Source organism: Suncus etruscus, chromosome 2, assembly GCF_024139225.1.
Source record: "Suncus etruscus isolate mSunEtr1 chromosome 2, mSunEtr1.pri.cur, whole genome shotgun sequence".
In the NCBI taxonomy this organism is placed as follows: domain Eukaryota; kingdom Metazoa; phylum Chordata; class Mammalia; order Eulipotyphla; family Soricidae; genus Suncus; species Suncus etruscus.
This window is the reverse complement of record NC_064849.1, coordinates 40,012,568-40,028,804: the sequence shown is the minus strand read 5'-3', so window position 1 is coordinate 40,028,804 and position 16,237 is coordinate 40,012,568. Positions and strand designations below refer to the sequence as shown.

The window sequence follows — 16,237 nt, the reverse complement described above, 5'->3', positions numbered from 1 at the left end:
AGATTGGTAATTCCATTTCTTGTTTTTTTGTACCACACATAGAATTGTTCAGGGCTCTGTGCGTTTGGGGCAATCCTGAACTCTTTGGCTAAGAAATACCACTTTATTTTATTTGTTTATTATTTATTTATTTATTGGTTTTTGGGTCACACCCGGCAGCGGTCAGGGGTTACTCCTGGCTCTACACTCAGAAATCGCTCCTGCTAGGCTCTAGGGACTACTGTATATGGAATGCTAGGATTCCAAACCACTGTCCTTCTGCATGCAAGGCAAATACCCCACCTGCATGCTATCTCTCCGGCCCCTTACTTTATTTTTTAATTCAAAAAAAATTTTTTTTTGTTTTTGGGCTACACTTGGCACCACTGAGGAGTTACTCCTGGCTCTGTGCTCTGAAATCACTCCTGGCAGGCTCGGGGGACCATATGGGATGCCAGGGATTGAATGCCAGGGTCCATCATGGGTTGGTAGCATGCAAGGCAAACACCCTACCACTGTGCTATCACTTTGGCAGAAATACCATTTTAAATGAACAGGAGTTATATTTTGTGAGGTTTCTCTAAATTCCAAATACAAAGTGGTCTCAGTAACCACATCAGAAATTCTCAGCAGATCCAGTTGACTACTGAAAGCAGTGCTGACTGTCTTTACAAGTTGATTATATTTAAATGTGTTTGGGGGGATGGAGAGTGATCAGGTGCTTGCTATGCATGCAACTGATCCAGATTTGATCAACTATATCACATATACTCTCTAGAACTTTCCAGAAGTGACCCTTGAACTCAGAGCCAGGAGTAAGCACTGAGTGCTGCTGGGTAGGACCCCAAATCAAAATAATAATGATAAATAATAATAATACAACGTATTCCAAAAGACTTGTTGGAGTCATGTAATCTTGATTTATCTTGACTTATCTTCCATGGTTAATTCATACAGCTTTGTGGAGTTTTTATGAAGCATACATTGGTTCCTCAACTATTGTCACAGATAACCAACTTGGCCTAGACTTTGAATTCCTAACAAAGTTTAACTTTCGTAGTCAAAATTACTGAGGAAATGTAAACATAGTAATCATTCAAGACACACATATATTGGACATTTGCAGTAGTTATAAAGCCGATTAGTATATCCCTGCAAGTTCAAACGATAATGTTAGCAAAAGCTCACCATTTGTATTCTATTTTGTTTTAACCTTTGAATTCCAAGTTGGAATATAGATTTCAGGAAGAATAAACCTAGGCTATGAATAAAGCTATTTTTAGAATATAAATTTTAAGTTTTAGTCTTTTATTGACTTACCCTCTTTAATTTACAATGTTATAAAATTTCATGAGTGCAGCTTTAGACCTCTAGATGGTATAATTGTTAGCATTGCTATCACTAAAGTGCCAGTGCCATCCATCACCAAAATTTCCTCTTCTCGTCCCTCTCATCTCTCTACTTTTTTTTCCCCTCTAGAAACCAACATTGCTTTCAGTTAGATTAGGGGTTTTGTTCCTTTGCCTTATAGATCATCTGCACATGAGTGAAACCAAGGACAGCTGTCTTTAATTTACACAACACATTTTAAGTTCAAATGTATGGTTAAATACTGATTGTGTTAATGATCATGGAAGTAGCTCTCCCTTGCTTTGAAAACCCAGGTGTATCTTATTCCATGATAATTATATAAGGAAAGTAATGTTTTTATAAGCAGTAGACTTTAGTTTTGTTTTTGGTTTCTTTATTGTTGTTGTTTTTTTTGCGCAGGGGATGAAGGGAGGTTGGACCATACAAGGTAGCTCAGGGTTATTCCTGGCTCTCTCTCTTGCTCTCTCTCTCTCGCTCTCTCTCACTCTCTCTTTCTCTCTCACTCTCTCTTCTCTCTCTCTTCCCCCTCCCTCTTCTGTCCTCAGTGTTTTTTTGAAGGAGGCACTCTTAGCCATGCTCCAAGCTTTGCACTCAGTTTCACTTCTGGCAGTACTCAGGGAATCATATAAGTGTTGGGAATTCAACCTAAGTCAGCTGAATGCAGTGCAACAAAATAAATACATAGCAGGCAATAAAATACAGTAACATGCAAACATAATACAAACACCAGTGTTGTGTTAGCAAGTCATCACAATAAATATCTTTGACTAAAACTATACAAAACAAAGTTATCAGCAAAAATGTGTACAACAACAAACTAAATTTGAATAAATTTATAGATAAGTATTTATAAAAAAAAGTCTTAATAGAACATGGACACAAATTCCAAGGCTCTACAAAATAAGTCTGAAGGCTCGATTTTCATATTCAGTGTGATATCAAGTCTCGATGTCATGTCTCCGGCTTTCCTTGTTTTTAACATATATTTTGCAGATCTTCTATATATTTAAAATAATAGTCTTAAATATATCAGTGGTCCTCAAACTTCTCTGAATATCTATTTTCTTGTAACTTTGATAAGTCTGTAATATAGCATGAAACTATTGCTATAACATGCATTAACTAGATCAGGTATACTAAACTTGATAAGTGAATAAGTTAGACTACCTTTGATTAACTATAAAGCCTCCATAGTTTTGCTGCCTAATTTGTATTGCTATTTCACCCTAGTTGTCAGTAGTTCCATCAATACTGTCTCTATTTTTAAGTGGAGATTTACTGATCACATCTTACTTAGTTTTACACATTCTTTTTTTATGTTGTAGGCACATAATTTTTGGATATTTTCTGGCGGAAATAAATCTTAGTTTTTCAGGAACTATCTTGCCATTTCCTCATTTACGAGCTTATTTATAGGCAAAAATACATAAAACACCATAATATATAAATTATTAAAATATCTGCATAACATTTAATAATATAGAAGCTATTCATAGGTGGAAACCAAGATAACCATTTGTTTAGTATGGGGATGAGAAAGACCAGTAGATGTTCAGACAAAGTGTAGGAAATAGATTTTAGGAGTTGTTGAGATCAGTATTTCTCAATGGGCCAAGTGGCCTTCCAGTGGGCCCTAGATATCCAAGAGGACCCACAGGTTAAATCATGTAACCAAGGGCCATGACATGAATTTAGGTGAAAACCTGTATGAAAGGGCATCATAGAAAGGAATAGAGTTATACAGAGCTGCAGTTGAAAAAACATAGTCAAACACTGAGTTAGATAATGGGAAAGTGAGTGATGGCATTTTCTGTCTCCAGTAAAGACATGTTGAAGATGTAATTGCTTTTTTTCCTTTTGTAATTTTTTCTTCTTTTGTTTATAAGTCATGCTGAGTAGTATTCAGTAGTACTTAGTGCTGGATCTATGCTCAGGGACCACTCCTGTGTTCAGAGATTACCCGTGCCATTTTATAAGGTGTGGCAGTGTTTATGTGGTGCCAGGGAATTAAATAAGGGCTGGCTACATGTCTCATGCCCTCCTTTCATATCTCTCTGACCTCTGAAACTTGTGGAGGACTGGAAACGATTTTTAAAATAATGAACAATTTGCTTTTACTTGTAGAAATAGATGATGAATTCATCAAAAACCTGAAAATCCTGATTCCTTGGCTACTTACACCGGAGGGCCTAGATATTAAAGAGATCAATGGGAACAAAATTACCTGCCGAGGTCTGGTGGAGTACTTCAAGGTATTATTTTATTTCTAGAGCACTTGTGAGTACTTAGATTTGGCATGTTTTAGAATATAACTCCTACTTTAAACAAAGAGATAAAAATGATAAACTTTAATATGGTGAAGAGGTGGGCAAATATACAAGGAATCTATAAAAATGGAAAATTTGAAATTCCCAAGAAAATCTTGCTTTCTAAAATTATTTTTAAAGAGGTCTCCTTGACAATAACTTTACTATCCCCTTTTGATGTTGAAGGAACTATATTTCAAAATGCTAATGTATCTAAGAACTGGTAAATTCTTAAAAACATTTTTTTTTTTTTTTTGGTTTTTGGGCCACACCCGTTTGACGCTCAGGGGTTACTCCTAGCTATGTGCTCAGAAATCGCCCCTGGCTTGGGGGGACCATATGGGACGCCGGGGGATCGAACCGCGGTCCGTTCCTTGGCTAGCGCTTGTAAGGCAGACACCTTACCTCTAGCGCCACCTTCCCGGCCCCAATTCTTAAAAACATTTTAGGGGGTGTTTCCTAGGGGTTGAGAGATACTTTCCAGGGTCCATGCCATATATTTTTCAGTCATGACCTATTATGAATTTTGCTCTGATACTTTTTCCTAAGAGGGTACACAATACCTTTCTGCTGGAAAAAATTGAATTCATGTCCCATTTTTTATACTAAGAGCTAACCTGCTGTGGAATTATTTTAAATTTGCATTCCTGTTTATTTCATATATGGATTAATACTTTTAATTAATTAATTTATTTATCTTGGCTTTGGACCACACCCAACTTTGCTCAGACCTTACTCCTGACTCTGTGCCCTGGGACCCCTCCTGGTTGTGCTTGGGGGACTGGGATGCCAAGGATTGAACCAGGGCTGGCCACATGCAAGGGAAATGCCCTACCCACTATACTGTCACTCTGGCCCTGAATACTTTTTAAAACTAAACTACCTAAACAGAGTTATTTTGTGGCCTGATGTTCTGAGGATTAAAATGTCAATTTTAAATATCATGTTATTTTAAATGGTCATATATTTCCAATATGATTACATTTATCACTGTTAGCAAACAAAAAAGTCATTTACTTTAAATCTTAATTCTTACTCACTGTGGAGGAACTTAGAATTAGGTTATTCCAGGGGCCGGGCGGTGGCGCTGGAGGTAAGGTGCCTGCCTTGCCTGCGCTAGCCTAGGACGGACCGCGGTTCGATCCCCCGGCGTCCCATATGGTCCCCCAAGAAGCCAGGAGCAACTTCTGAGCGCATAGCCAGGAGTAACCCCTGAGCGTCACAGGGTGTGGCCCAAAAACTAAAAAAAAAAAAAAAAAAAAAGAATTAGGTTATTCCAGATGTTACACAAATCTTTCCACAAAGCATATGACATCATATGCTAAATTCCTAAAGAATTTTCCTAAGCAGCAATGGGAAGGTTACTTTAAGCAGAGGAATTTGAAAATGTTTAAAAGAGGTGGCAATGAGTTTGACCTTTAGAAAGTGTAGAATTGGCAAGTGGACATCTATGAAAAGGAAATTTCAGGAAAAGGGAACCCAAACTAAGGAGAAAGTTGAAGTATATAAAAGATAATAGTTGCAAGTCCTTGGAACTTATCAAGAACTTTATTTTCAAACTGGCAAGGTCTTAAAATACAGTTAAACAAAATTAAGGAAATAACAAATAATGCTTGATTATGTCTCTTTTTTCAGGCTTATATAAAGATCTATCAAGGTGAAGAATTACCACATCCAAAATCCATGTTACAGGTATATATTAATTAAGAAGCATAAAAATTTAAAATATACTTGTCACTAAAGCTAGGCATTCCTTACTTCGCTTTAATTATGCTGTAATCTGGCTGTCAGAAATGATCAAATAAAAATAGTTGACATGGGGGTCAGAGAGATAGCACAGCTGGTAGGGCATTTGCCTTGCATGGGGCTGACCCAGGAGAACGGTGGTTCGATTCCTGGCATCCCATATGGTTCCCCAAGACTGCCAGCAATGATTTCTGAGTTCAGAGCCAGGAGTAACCCCTGAGCACCGCTGAATGTAACCTCCCCAAACGCCTCCAAGAAAGTTGATATGGTATGTTGGAAGATTATGTTTTCTAACTATCCATTTGAACATTCAAATATTTTTCTACACAAGCTACATGTCTTTCTCTTACTTGTGGTGATAAGCAGTACTTTATACCAGAGTTTTCATTCTTTGCAGTAAATTTGTGTAGAAAACACTGACATTATGATTTAGAATCAGACAGTAGACTCTAAACAACTCGTGCAAGTAGACAAATAACATGTAGAGAAGCTTCTACAATTAAGGAATAATTAGATTTTTCTTTCTTTCCTTTTCATTTAGTCATCATAAATTATTAGACATTTTCTTGATTAGGTTTTAGGCTTACAATGTTCCAAAGTTAATCCCTTTACTATCGTATGCTTCCCCTTTCAATACCCCCAATTTCTCTCTCCCACCCACCAGCCTGCCTCTATAATAGACTTTTTTTTTAAGGCACATGGTTTTACAGTATGGTTGCTTCTAGGATTTCACACATAACATAACTAGAACACCTTTCAGCAATCCTCTCCTCCTGAGTGACCACTTTCTCCACCATTGTCAGTGTTCTGAAACTAGCTTTTAAGACATACCAAAAAATGTCTTAATTGTTCTTTTTCCCTTGTCAGCATCAGTTCTTAAATTTAAGATTTGGAGTGGGGGGGGTCACACCTGGCAGCACTCAGAGGTAATTCCTGACTCTGTGCTTAGAAATTGCTCCTGGCAGGCTCAGGGAACCATATGGTTGCCAGGGATTGAACCAGGGTCCATCTCAGGTTGTCCACATGCAAGGCAAATGCCCTACTGCTATGCTATTACTCCATCCCCTTCAGAAAATTTTTAATTAATGTACATAAAGTTTACAACACATTATATCCTATGTATTTGTATTTATGAATTTTTCTCATTTGGTGAGAACCTTAAAAGGAGAAAGATCTTCCAAATAAAACCTATTTTATAAACTATAGTTTATTGAATAAAATTCTCTATTGTATGCATTTTGAAATTTTACCTTTAACAATTTTTATGTAATGGAAATATTCAGAATTTTAAAATGATTTGATGACCTTGAATTCTTACACATTTCTTGTACATGCATGATGCTCTGAATAAAAATTGTTGGTAGAATTTAATAAATATCCACTCTGCTTTATCCAAAGGCTACAGCAGAAGCTAACAATTTAGCAGCAGTGGCAACTGCCAAGGACACATACAACAAAAAAATGGAAGAGGTAAGAATGAAATATTTTAAATAAAACCAATATTATTCCATGAACTTTTTCTTCCAATCACCACCATCACCATCACCCTCTGTCCAACCCAATCCTAAGAATATTTTAAATTAATTCTCTTATTTATAACAAAACACACTTAACCCCAGTCAGTTCCTCTTACTATATGTAAGATCTAGTGCCTCAAACAACATGCTATTTCTGCACTCTTTATGTGATACCTCCCACCATTCAACATCTCCAACATTTCTATTTATAAACCAAATCCATTGTAGGAAAAAAAAAGAAATTAAACCTCAAGGGCCAATATATCTATTATATCTATATATCCTACATCCCCTCTTTTTACCTGGTAGGGGAGATACCATGATGAGGAAAGTGATTTTCCCAGGGAGAGGCTCCCCCACTGCACTCTGGGTGTGCTGACCCCTGCGATTTCCTCAAATCTGGGAAACTCGACTGCACACTTTGTGATAGTGATAGTAGGGGACTACATATGCACTCTCCCTTGGGGAAAAGATTCTGAATTCTTGAAGTAGGATGTATCTATTCATTATTGTGTACATTTGCTAATGGGATGGGTTTTTCAAAAAATGAATAAAACAATTGATAAAGTCTTAGAATCAAGGAAAATATATGTGGAATGCTGGGATGTTTTTGACATAACTAGTGGAAATTAAAAACATTTTTTATATTTAAACCTTAGAGGAAACAGATGGATAACTGAAATTTTTCCAATTTTTTTAAAAACTAAAAATCATTTAGTCTCTCTGTACCCTCTACTCAAAAAAATCACTTAAACTGCTAGAGAAAATTTTTTGTTGTCTTTTTTGGAGCCTTATTGCATTGTTCACTGTTTTAAAAAGTCAGACTTTCTTCTATTAGAATAAATTTTCTGAGGGAATTTGGATGTAAGTTTTCTTGGAATTTGCATTCATATGATTAATAAATTCAGTTTGCAATTCACTGTATATCATGTCTTTCCATCTTAAGGAACTTTGTTTGTCATGAATTTTTTTGGTGGTGTCACACCATGTGGTACTGGGGTGGGGATCAAACCTGAGCTGCTTCTTATTTTTATTTTTTAAATTTTTTAATTTTTGGACCATACTTGGTTGGTGTTCAGGGTTATTTCCTGGCTCTGCACTCAAAAATCACTCCTGGCAGGCTCAGGGGACCATATAGGATGCTGGGGATTGAACTCTGGTCCTTCCCTGGTTAGCAGCTTGCAAGACAAATGCCCTACCACTGTGCTATCACTCTGGCTCCAAACCTGGGCTTCTTGCATACACGAGATATTCTCAGGCAGTTGAAAGACTGCTATCTGGCTTAGTCAAGGATATTTTTTCTTATATTAGAGTTAAAGTAAAGAATGACTTTATAAGCCTCTTATGAAATACCAATTCTAATTATGCCTAATAGACTTGGAGTATGAATTGAAAAACTATAGTCGCAGCCTTTCTGATATTTGTTATTTATGGTCTATCATTAAATATGTGCTAATCTGGGGCTGGAGCAATGGCACAGCGGTAGGGTGTTTGCCTTGCACATGGCTGACCCAGGAGGGACTGCAGTTTGATCCCCGCCGTCCCATATGGTCCCCAAGCCAGGAGAGATTTCAGAGCGCATAGCCAGGAGTAACCCCTGGGCGTCACCAGGTGTGGCTAATCTGTTTAAGTGAAAAATGTTGATAGTTGCCTATTTCACACTGCATAGTCTGAATATGTCTTTATCTGATACAGATTTGTGGTGGTGACAAACCTTTTCTAGCCCCAAATGACCTGCAGATCAAACACCTGGAGCTTAAGGAAGAATCTGTGAAGTTGTTCCGAGGGGTAAAGAAGATGGGTGGGGAGGAATTTAGCCGGCGTTACTTGCAGCAGTTGGAGAGCGAAATAGATGAACTTTATATCCAGTACATCAAGCACAATGATAGCAAAAATATTTTCCATGCAGCCCGTACCCCAGCCACACTCTTTGTTGTCATCTTTATCACATATGTGATTGCCGGTGTGACTGGATTCATTGGCTTGGACATCATAGCTAGCCTATGTAATATGATCATGGGACTCACCCTTATTACCCTGTGCACCTGGGCATACATCCGCTACTCTGGAGAATACCGAGAGCTTGGAGCTGTAATAGACCAGGTGGCTGCAGCCTTGTGGGACCAGGTAAGGACACTAATTGTTTTCTATGAACAAGCACCCATTCGAGTGCCATTGTGTATCAGATATATTATTTTAGATCTTGGAAATATATGTGAACATGACCTGAACTCTATCCAGTCTTCAAGAATTTAGCATGTGTCAAGATGACCAGATACAATTAATACAAGATGTAAAGTTCTACACAACTGTTTTCTAGTAAGCCTTTCGGTAATTTTCAGAAACAGAAGTTTTTACTTTTGCATTAAATCTGTTTCAGTGTGAGACAAAGGTTAAGTATATAGTTGATTTTAACCCAATTATGTCAACTACATTACTTTCTATTTAGTATCATTTTAACTAGTACTTTATTAAAGGCATAGATGAGCCACTAAAATGCCATTGTATCACCATCTCTTAGTATAAATTCCTAAAAGCACTTATTATTTCAGATTAGCTTTATTGAGTTAGGCTTCTGCATAAACTAGAAGTCAACTTCAGATTAGCTGCTCATGGTTTAGTTGTTCTTTGTTGAAATAATTTATTATGGGGGTTAATTGTCAGCACATTGGAGCCAACTTACTAAATCATTCTAGAAGTGTCTTCAATTACCTCACAAAAATTTAGGGAAATTTTGTTAAGCTACAGTTGAAATTCTTTGTAATAATTCAGTATTTATGGTCTGCAAGCAGTGAATAATAGCTAGTTTCCCTAGCATTAAGAGTTTTTTGTTTGTTTGTTTTTTAGCTTTTAGGTGAGGTGAGGCTCAGAACTCAGGCCCAGAGGGGCTCATGGACTTCCAGTCCCACGGGGGTAAGGGGGGATACAGAAGACAAGTGGTGTCAGAACTTGAATTCAGATCTTGGCACATGGATGAGCTATTAACCGAACTCTGTATATACTTTTATAGCTAAACTTCAATTAATGAATCGATCATCTTCCTTTGATGATGCTTATTGAGATAAACCAAATGGTAGCATTGTTGAAAGACAATGAGGTCAAAATGGCTCATTTGGGGGCTGGAGAGATAGCATGGAGGTAAGGCGTTTGCCTTTCATGCAAGAGGTCATCCGTTCGAATCCCAGCGTCCCATATGGTCCCCCGTGCCTGCCAGGAGCAATTTCTGAGCATGGAGCCAGGAGTAACCCCTGAGCACTGCCGGGAGTGACCCAAAAACCACACACACACACAAAAAAAATGGCTCATTTGAACTGCTGGTCTTAACATTCTGTAAATCTCAAAATCAATTTGTGTTAAATCTCCTTCTAAGATACTGAAATCTGTTAAGACTTGAGTTCTTCCTAAGATTCAGATAAAATATTTAACCTAAACAGTATTTTGCTTTTAAAGTTCAAAATTAATACTGTACACAAAGTTAAATATCACAATACCATTAATAAAGGATATATACTTTTTCTTTCTTCCTCTTAAATTGCCTTTGCCACAGGGAAGTACAAATGAGGTAAGTTAAATTCTTTAAATTAAGAACTATATCCTAGGCACTATTTCCTTTGAGGTACAGAAGCTTCTTAGCTTAATACATATTGTCCCATCTGTTTATCTCTGCTTCCACTTGTTTAGAGAGTAGTTTCCTCCTTGAAGATGCTTTAGTCTCAGTGCCATGTAATGTTTTACCTACGTATTGATCTATATAGCATATGGTTTCGGGCCTGATATCAAGGTCTTTAATCCATTGGATTTGATCTTTGTGCATGGTGTTAGAGGGGGATATGAGTTCACTTTTTTACAAGTGGCTAACCAGTTGCACCAACACCACTTGTTGAAGAGGCTTTCTTTGCTCCATTTTGGATTTCTTGCCCCTTCATCAAAGATTAGTTCATTGTATGTCTGGGGAACATTCTCTGAATACTCAAGTCTATTCCACTGATCAGAGGATCTGTCTTTATTCCAATACTATGCTGCTTTAATGATGATTGCTTTGTAATACAATTTAAAATTGGGGAAAGTAATGCCTCCCACATTCCTTTTCCCAAGGATTGCTTTAGCTATTCGTGGGTATTTATTGTTCCAAATGAATTTCAGGAGTGTTTGATCCACTTCTTTGAAGAATGTCATAGGTATGGGCACTGGTGAAGGGTGGTGGTCTACTTCTGACTGAAACCCAACTACAACCATGCTGGTCATTATGGTGCTTAAATACAGATTTTATTAAAAAAAATCACTCCTGGCAGTTCTCAGGGACCATATCTGGTGCCAGGGATTGAAGTAAGGTTGGTCATGTGGAAGGCAAGTGCCTTATCCCCAGTACTATCTCTGAACCCCAATTTCAAATTTTTCTTAAAAATATCTGCAGTTCAGAAAAATCCAAGCCAAAGTCAACAACAATAGAATCTAGAGACCTAAATGTTAACAATCTAAACTTAAATGGGCCTGTTATACTGGCAGGCCAGGGGGCAAAAGGTGGTGGTATAGGATGTACTCTGAGGCCATTGGTGAAGGGAGGTTGACACTTGTGGTGGGAAGGGCCCTGGCTCATTGTATATCTGAAATTCAACAATGAAGGTCTCTGTAGAGAACAACTGTTTCAATAAAATAAAAATTATAAAAGAAAAATAAACTAAGAACTATATATTTATAAATATAATATTCTTATTTCATAAATTGTAGATTAGAAAATCACTGATTTAAAATACCTGATTTAAACTGTCACACAATAGTCAGAGGAAGTTTTAATGAAGGTTTTCTGAGATATTTCTGAACAAAGTTTTGTAAAATATAATGACTACTAGTTCTATATTTTTTGCTAGTTTTAATTATGAAATTTAAAAAAAAATAAAAATATGTATGGGTTTAATATTTTTAAGGTATTCCAGAAGTGATACATAAGATTGTGGACAAAATACAGCATTAGGGCCTGGAGAGATAGCACAGTGGCGTTTGCCTTGCAAGCAGCCAATCCAGGACCAAAGGTGGTTGGTTGGAATCCCGGTGTCCCATATGGTCCCCCATGCCTGCCAGGAGCTATTTCTGAGCAGAGAGCCAGGAGTAACCCCGAGCAGCGCCGGGTGTGGCCCCAAAACCAAAAATAAATAAATAAATAAATAAATAAATAAATAAATAAATAAATAAATAAAAATACAGCATTATCAATGAACATGATGTCTTTCATGAATGTGCCCCCAATTTTTTGGTTTTTTGGGGGGGCCCACCTGGTGGCACTGGGGATCAAACCTAGAGTGATAGTGTGCAAGGCACACAACTTACATTCTGTAATACTGCTCTGGCAAAAATTTTAAATCCTTATGCTCCCACATTATTGCATTTTGCTCTGCAAGTAGTTATGAATCTTGAGTCTTAAGAGAATTTTCCAACAGAATAACAGTCTTATCTTTTAAAAGAACAAGGACTAAATTCAATGTATTAAAATCAGAGTATAACAAAGTAGGAAATTAACTGAATATGGTACCATTCATTCAGACTTAAAATCAAAAGAAAATAGCTATAGGCTTATAAAAGATAATTCCCAGGTAATAAAAATTAAAAAAATGAGCTTCCTGGTAAATAATTACTATTTAAAGGAAAACAACTTTTATAGAGTTTTTTGAAATTGGGTCAGAGAGGGAGTACAACAGGTATTTGCCTTGCCTGCTCTACCTCAGTCTCTGGCACCACATTATGATCTCTCAGCTTGACCAGGAATGATTCTGGGTAGCATGGCTGGGTATAGTCCCACATTAAAACAACAAGAACAACAACATTTTTAAGTTAATTTTACAGGTTCCAGAATTATATAAAAAATATATAAAATTACATATATTTACAGAGTCAAGAAATATATATACAGACTCCTGAATAGTTACTATGTGAATAAAAGTCAAAGGAAATGAGTTTTTAGATACCAGAGGTGGGGGTAAGAAAAACAACAAATATTTATATAATGTAATATATAAAAATACCTGATTTAAACTGTCACACAATAGTCAGAGGAAGTTTTAATGAAGGCTTTCTGAGATATTTCTGAACAAAGTTTTGTAAAATATGATTAATGAAAACAGAATAGTGGGCATGTTTAAAAGATGGATTCCAGTACAGCAGAGGAAGGGACAACATACATGAAATAACGGGAGAATCAAAGTGGTCTTATTTTAGAAAACTTTTTGTAAAATCTTATTTTGTAAGGTCACACTTGACAGCAAACAATGTAGCTATTACAGAAGCTGAGAGTTATCAATGCACCTCTGCTACATAACCAAAACCTATGCACAATGATTTATTCAACCTAAAGAAAATGTAATCTGAGAATAATGGCTTTTTCATGAAGATCAGTCCACAAAATAAGTAATCTCCACACATTGGACACTTGAGAAAACTTGATAGAGTTCTAAGCTATGGTTAAAAAACCATATCTTAGCTCATCAATCATTTCCAAATTTTCAGATGACTCTAAAAGTAAAGGACTTTATATATTTAATAAAAGGTTTTATAATCATGATTCTTTCATTTCTAGGCTTTATACAAACTTTACAGTGCAGCAGCAACCCACAGACACCTTTACCATCAAGCTTTTCCTGCACCCAAGTCAGAAACTGCTGAACAATCTGAAAAGAAGAAAATCTAATCAGAATTTTAAAAATACAGGTGCATGATCGGTTGTCAATTAAATATTCTGTTTATGTCTTCATGTAAACATTCAAAGTGCTTCCATCAAAACAGTAATACAAACACCTCTGAGGACTGCAAAATGGTTAAGTTCTTTTACTTCAGTGTTCAATAAACAGATGTATGTATGCATGGTTATATCATTTTAACATGTAGTTTCCTGGTTTTGTCTTCAAAAAGCTGTTATAAGTTAAAGTACTTGTCTATTTATAATACTATGATGTGTTATGCTTGAACTTTACTAAATTATACTACTGGGTTCTAATTAAACCATGTAGTGCTATTACTCCACATTTCAGTATGCTTATTTAATTTCTGTATTATTTAAAAATTATTTCACATTTCCATTTGTTAAAAGCAGAGCATCAGAACTCAAAGGCTTGATTCTCTATCATCTTTCATATTCTATGAACTCTTAGTTCTTTTTAAATATGATTAAGAAAGCTTTTTCGGTTGCTTTATCAAAAACTATATATTGCTTTTTATATTTTAACAATATAGAATATAGACCTCTTGATAAAAAAATGCACAAAAATCACTTTGTATATGTATTTGTGTTTCACTGCATTGTATATTTTTTTCATTTGGTACACAAAGAAATGTATTCATAGGTTTATTCTTTTAATATGTGAACTATTATTAAAATTTACTGGTTCCTATGATTAAAAACAAATGCCAATGAATTTGAAAATGTTTGGTTGATTTTTAATATAGAATGAGAAAGGTGTGATTTTTTTTAAAAAGTAAGATGTAACTATTTCTTTTCTTTCTATAAGGCTTTGTTTTAAAGGCACCAAGAAAAATGTCTTAATTAAAAACACAATTTTCCTTAATGTTGACATTATTACAACCTCAGGCTTCTATTTAAAGGCAAAGGATAATTCCATTAGGTACCTTCTAGTTCCTTGTTTTTTTTTAAATGGGGGAAGCAGGAGAGTTAGGTTGGACCACACCCACCTGCAACACTAATGGGTCGTCCCCAGTGGTGGTTAGGGGAATATATGAGGTGATAGAAATTGACTGTGGGTCTGCTGCATGCAAAGCAAGTGCCTCCACTCTTGTAGGTTCATCCAGTTCTCTAAAATAAGCCAATTCTATATTTTTGTATACTAAAACCATTAGGATTCCATTGAGCAAATCCTCTTATGAAAAGGCACAATAATAAAAAATAATTATCAGTGCCTATCTGGGAGGTATAAAACAGTAACTTCTAACTTTTTTTTTTTTTTTGGTTTTTGGGCCACACCCGTTTGACGCTCAGGGGTTACTCCTGGCTATGTGCTCAGAAATCGCCCCTGGCTTGGGGGGACCATATGGGACGCCGGGGATCGAACCGCGGTCCTTCCTTGGCTAGCGCTTGCAAGGCAGACACCTTACCTCCAGTGCCACCTACCCGGCCCACTTCTAACTTTTTTTAAGTAGCAAATAACAAGAAATAATAACACAGAAGAGTGTGTGTGAGTTCACAAGATATAAAGCCCTACATCTTAGAAAACTTTTTCATATGTCTTGCAAAACAGTTTTCTCACATTTTTCATTATACTTATTCCTTTGCCTATGGACTTCCTGAATGGAAACAATAGTAATAGTACTCTGTATAGAATATGAATCAAACAACATGGTTTCCACAAAAATATATTTAATAAGCTTGTTATATAAAATCAAACATTCAACATTTTCCACAGTTCATCAATAATTCAAATTCATTGTTACCTGTCTAGGAGTGCTTTATATTTGGAAGCTAAATATACTTACATATTTACAACACAACTGAATAGCTTTAACTACTGAGCTACTTCAACAAATATTGAAATTCATGGAATTATAAGTATTTATAAGATAAAGATGCCACAAATTGTATTACACCAAAAGAAAATAAAACTGGATGGGAAATGTTGAGTTTTAAAGTTCTGTGACAAACTTTTTGAAGAAAACAAATATGTGAAATCACTTAAAAACTAATTTTAATTATGAATCCCTGATTGTCAATTTTGGCGGTTTTATGACTCTCTGAACACTAAACTTTTGGAAATCGTCCGCTACCTCATCAAAGCCATGTGTTGACAAAGGTAAGGAAGTTCTATTAGCAAATCTGAGGGCTGCGCTCTCAGATAATAATAATAAGCTCATTTCTAAAACGATTATAGGGCCAACCACCACCCCCCTTTTATACCAAAAACTACTTTGACATATTATGTTTTGAACTATACTATAATAATACTTAAACCTCTGTTTCCAAACAAATATTCCACACTAAAGCTGCAACATTTTAAAAGGTTATTTCTTTATTTTTTGGTAATAGTACTGGGTCAAATCCAGGGTCTCATACAATTTACCCTATTTATTCTATCACTAAGCCATATTCCCCAGTCCTCTCTGATTGTTAAAGAAAAGTAGGGCTATGCTGAGTTTACAATGATCACTTCCTATTTGTAGTTAAGTTAAAATGGCATTTCTTGCTTCAGTTTCTTTTTTCCCCATCCAGACTAATCAAATCCATTTACAGTATCTGGAAGTGTTTGCTATGTTGGCTCTTATAATAATGAACTCATTTTTTATTCAATAGGAATACTTTTAACAACAAAATACAAATAGAAA

General features: G+C 36.0%; 1 protein-coding gene and 1 non-coding gene across 4 annotated transcripts in view; both read left to right on the top strand.

Annotated features, from left to right (window-relative positions):
* ATL1 (atlastin GTPase 1) overlaps positions 1–13,925 on the top strand; it is a 65,636-nt gene extending 51,711 nt beyond the window's left edge. Inside the window, exons 9-14 of one of the 3 annotated variants that reach the window (XM_049767260.1) lie at positions 3,475–3,602; positions 5,292–5,348; positions 6,801–6,872; positions 8,615–9,046; positions 10,467–10,481; positions 13,488–13,925. In XM_049767260.1, the coding sequence (XP_049623217.1) occupies positions 3,475–3,602; positions 5,292–5,348; positions 6,801–6,872; positions 8,615–9,046; positions 10,467–10,481; positions 13,488–13,598 (815 nt within the window). In that variant the 3' untranslated portion in view covers positions 13,599–13,925. Of the gene's footprint in view, positions 1–3,474; positions 3,603–5,291; positions 5,349–6,800; positions 6,873–8,614; positions 9,062–10,466; positions 10,482–13,487 lie in introns of all 3 variants that reach the window. The other 2 variants (XM_049767277.1, XM_049767269.1) reach the window with 2 other exon arrangements.
* On the top strand, positions 7,214–7,383 carry LOC126002860 (U1 spliceosomal RNA). Its single transcript, XR_007493477.1, has one exon. It is a non-coding gene; the product is annotated as a U1 spliceosomal RNA (small nuclear RNA).
* Positions 13,926–16,237: the final 2,312 nt, after the last annotated feature.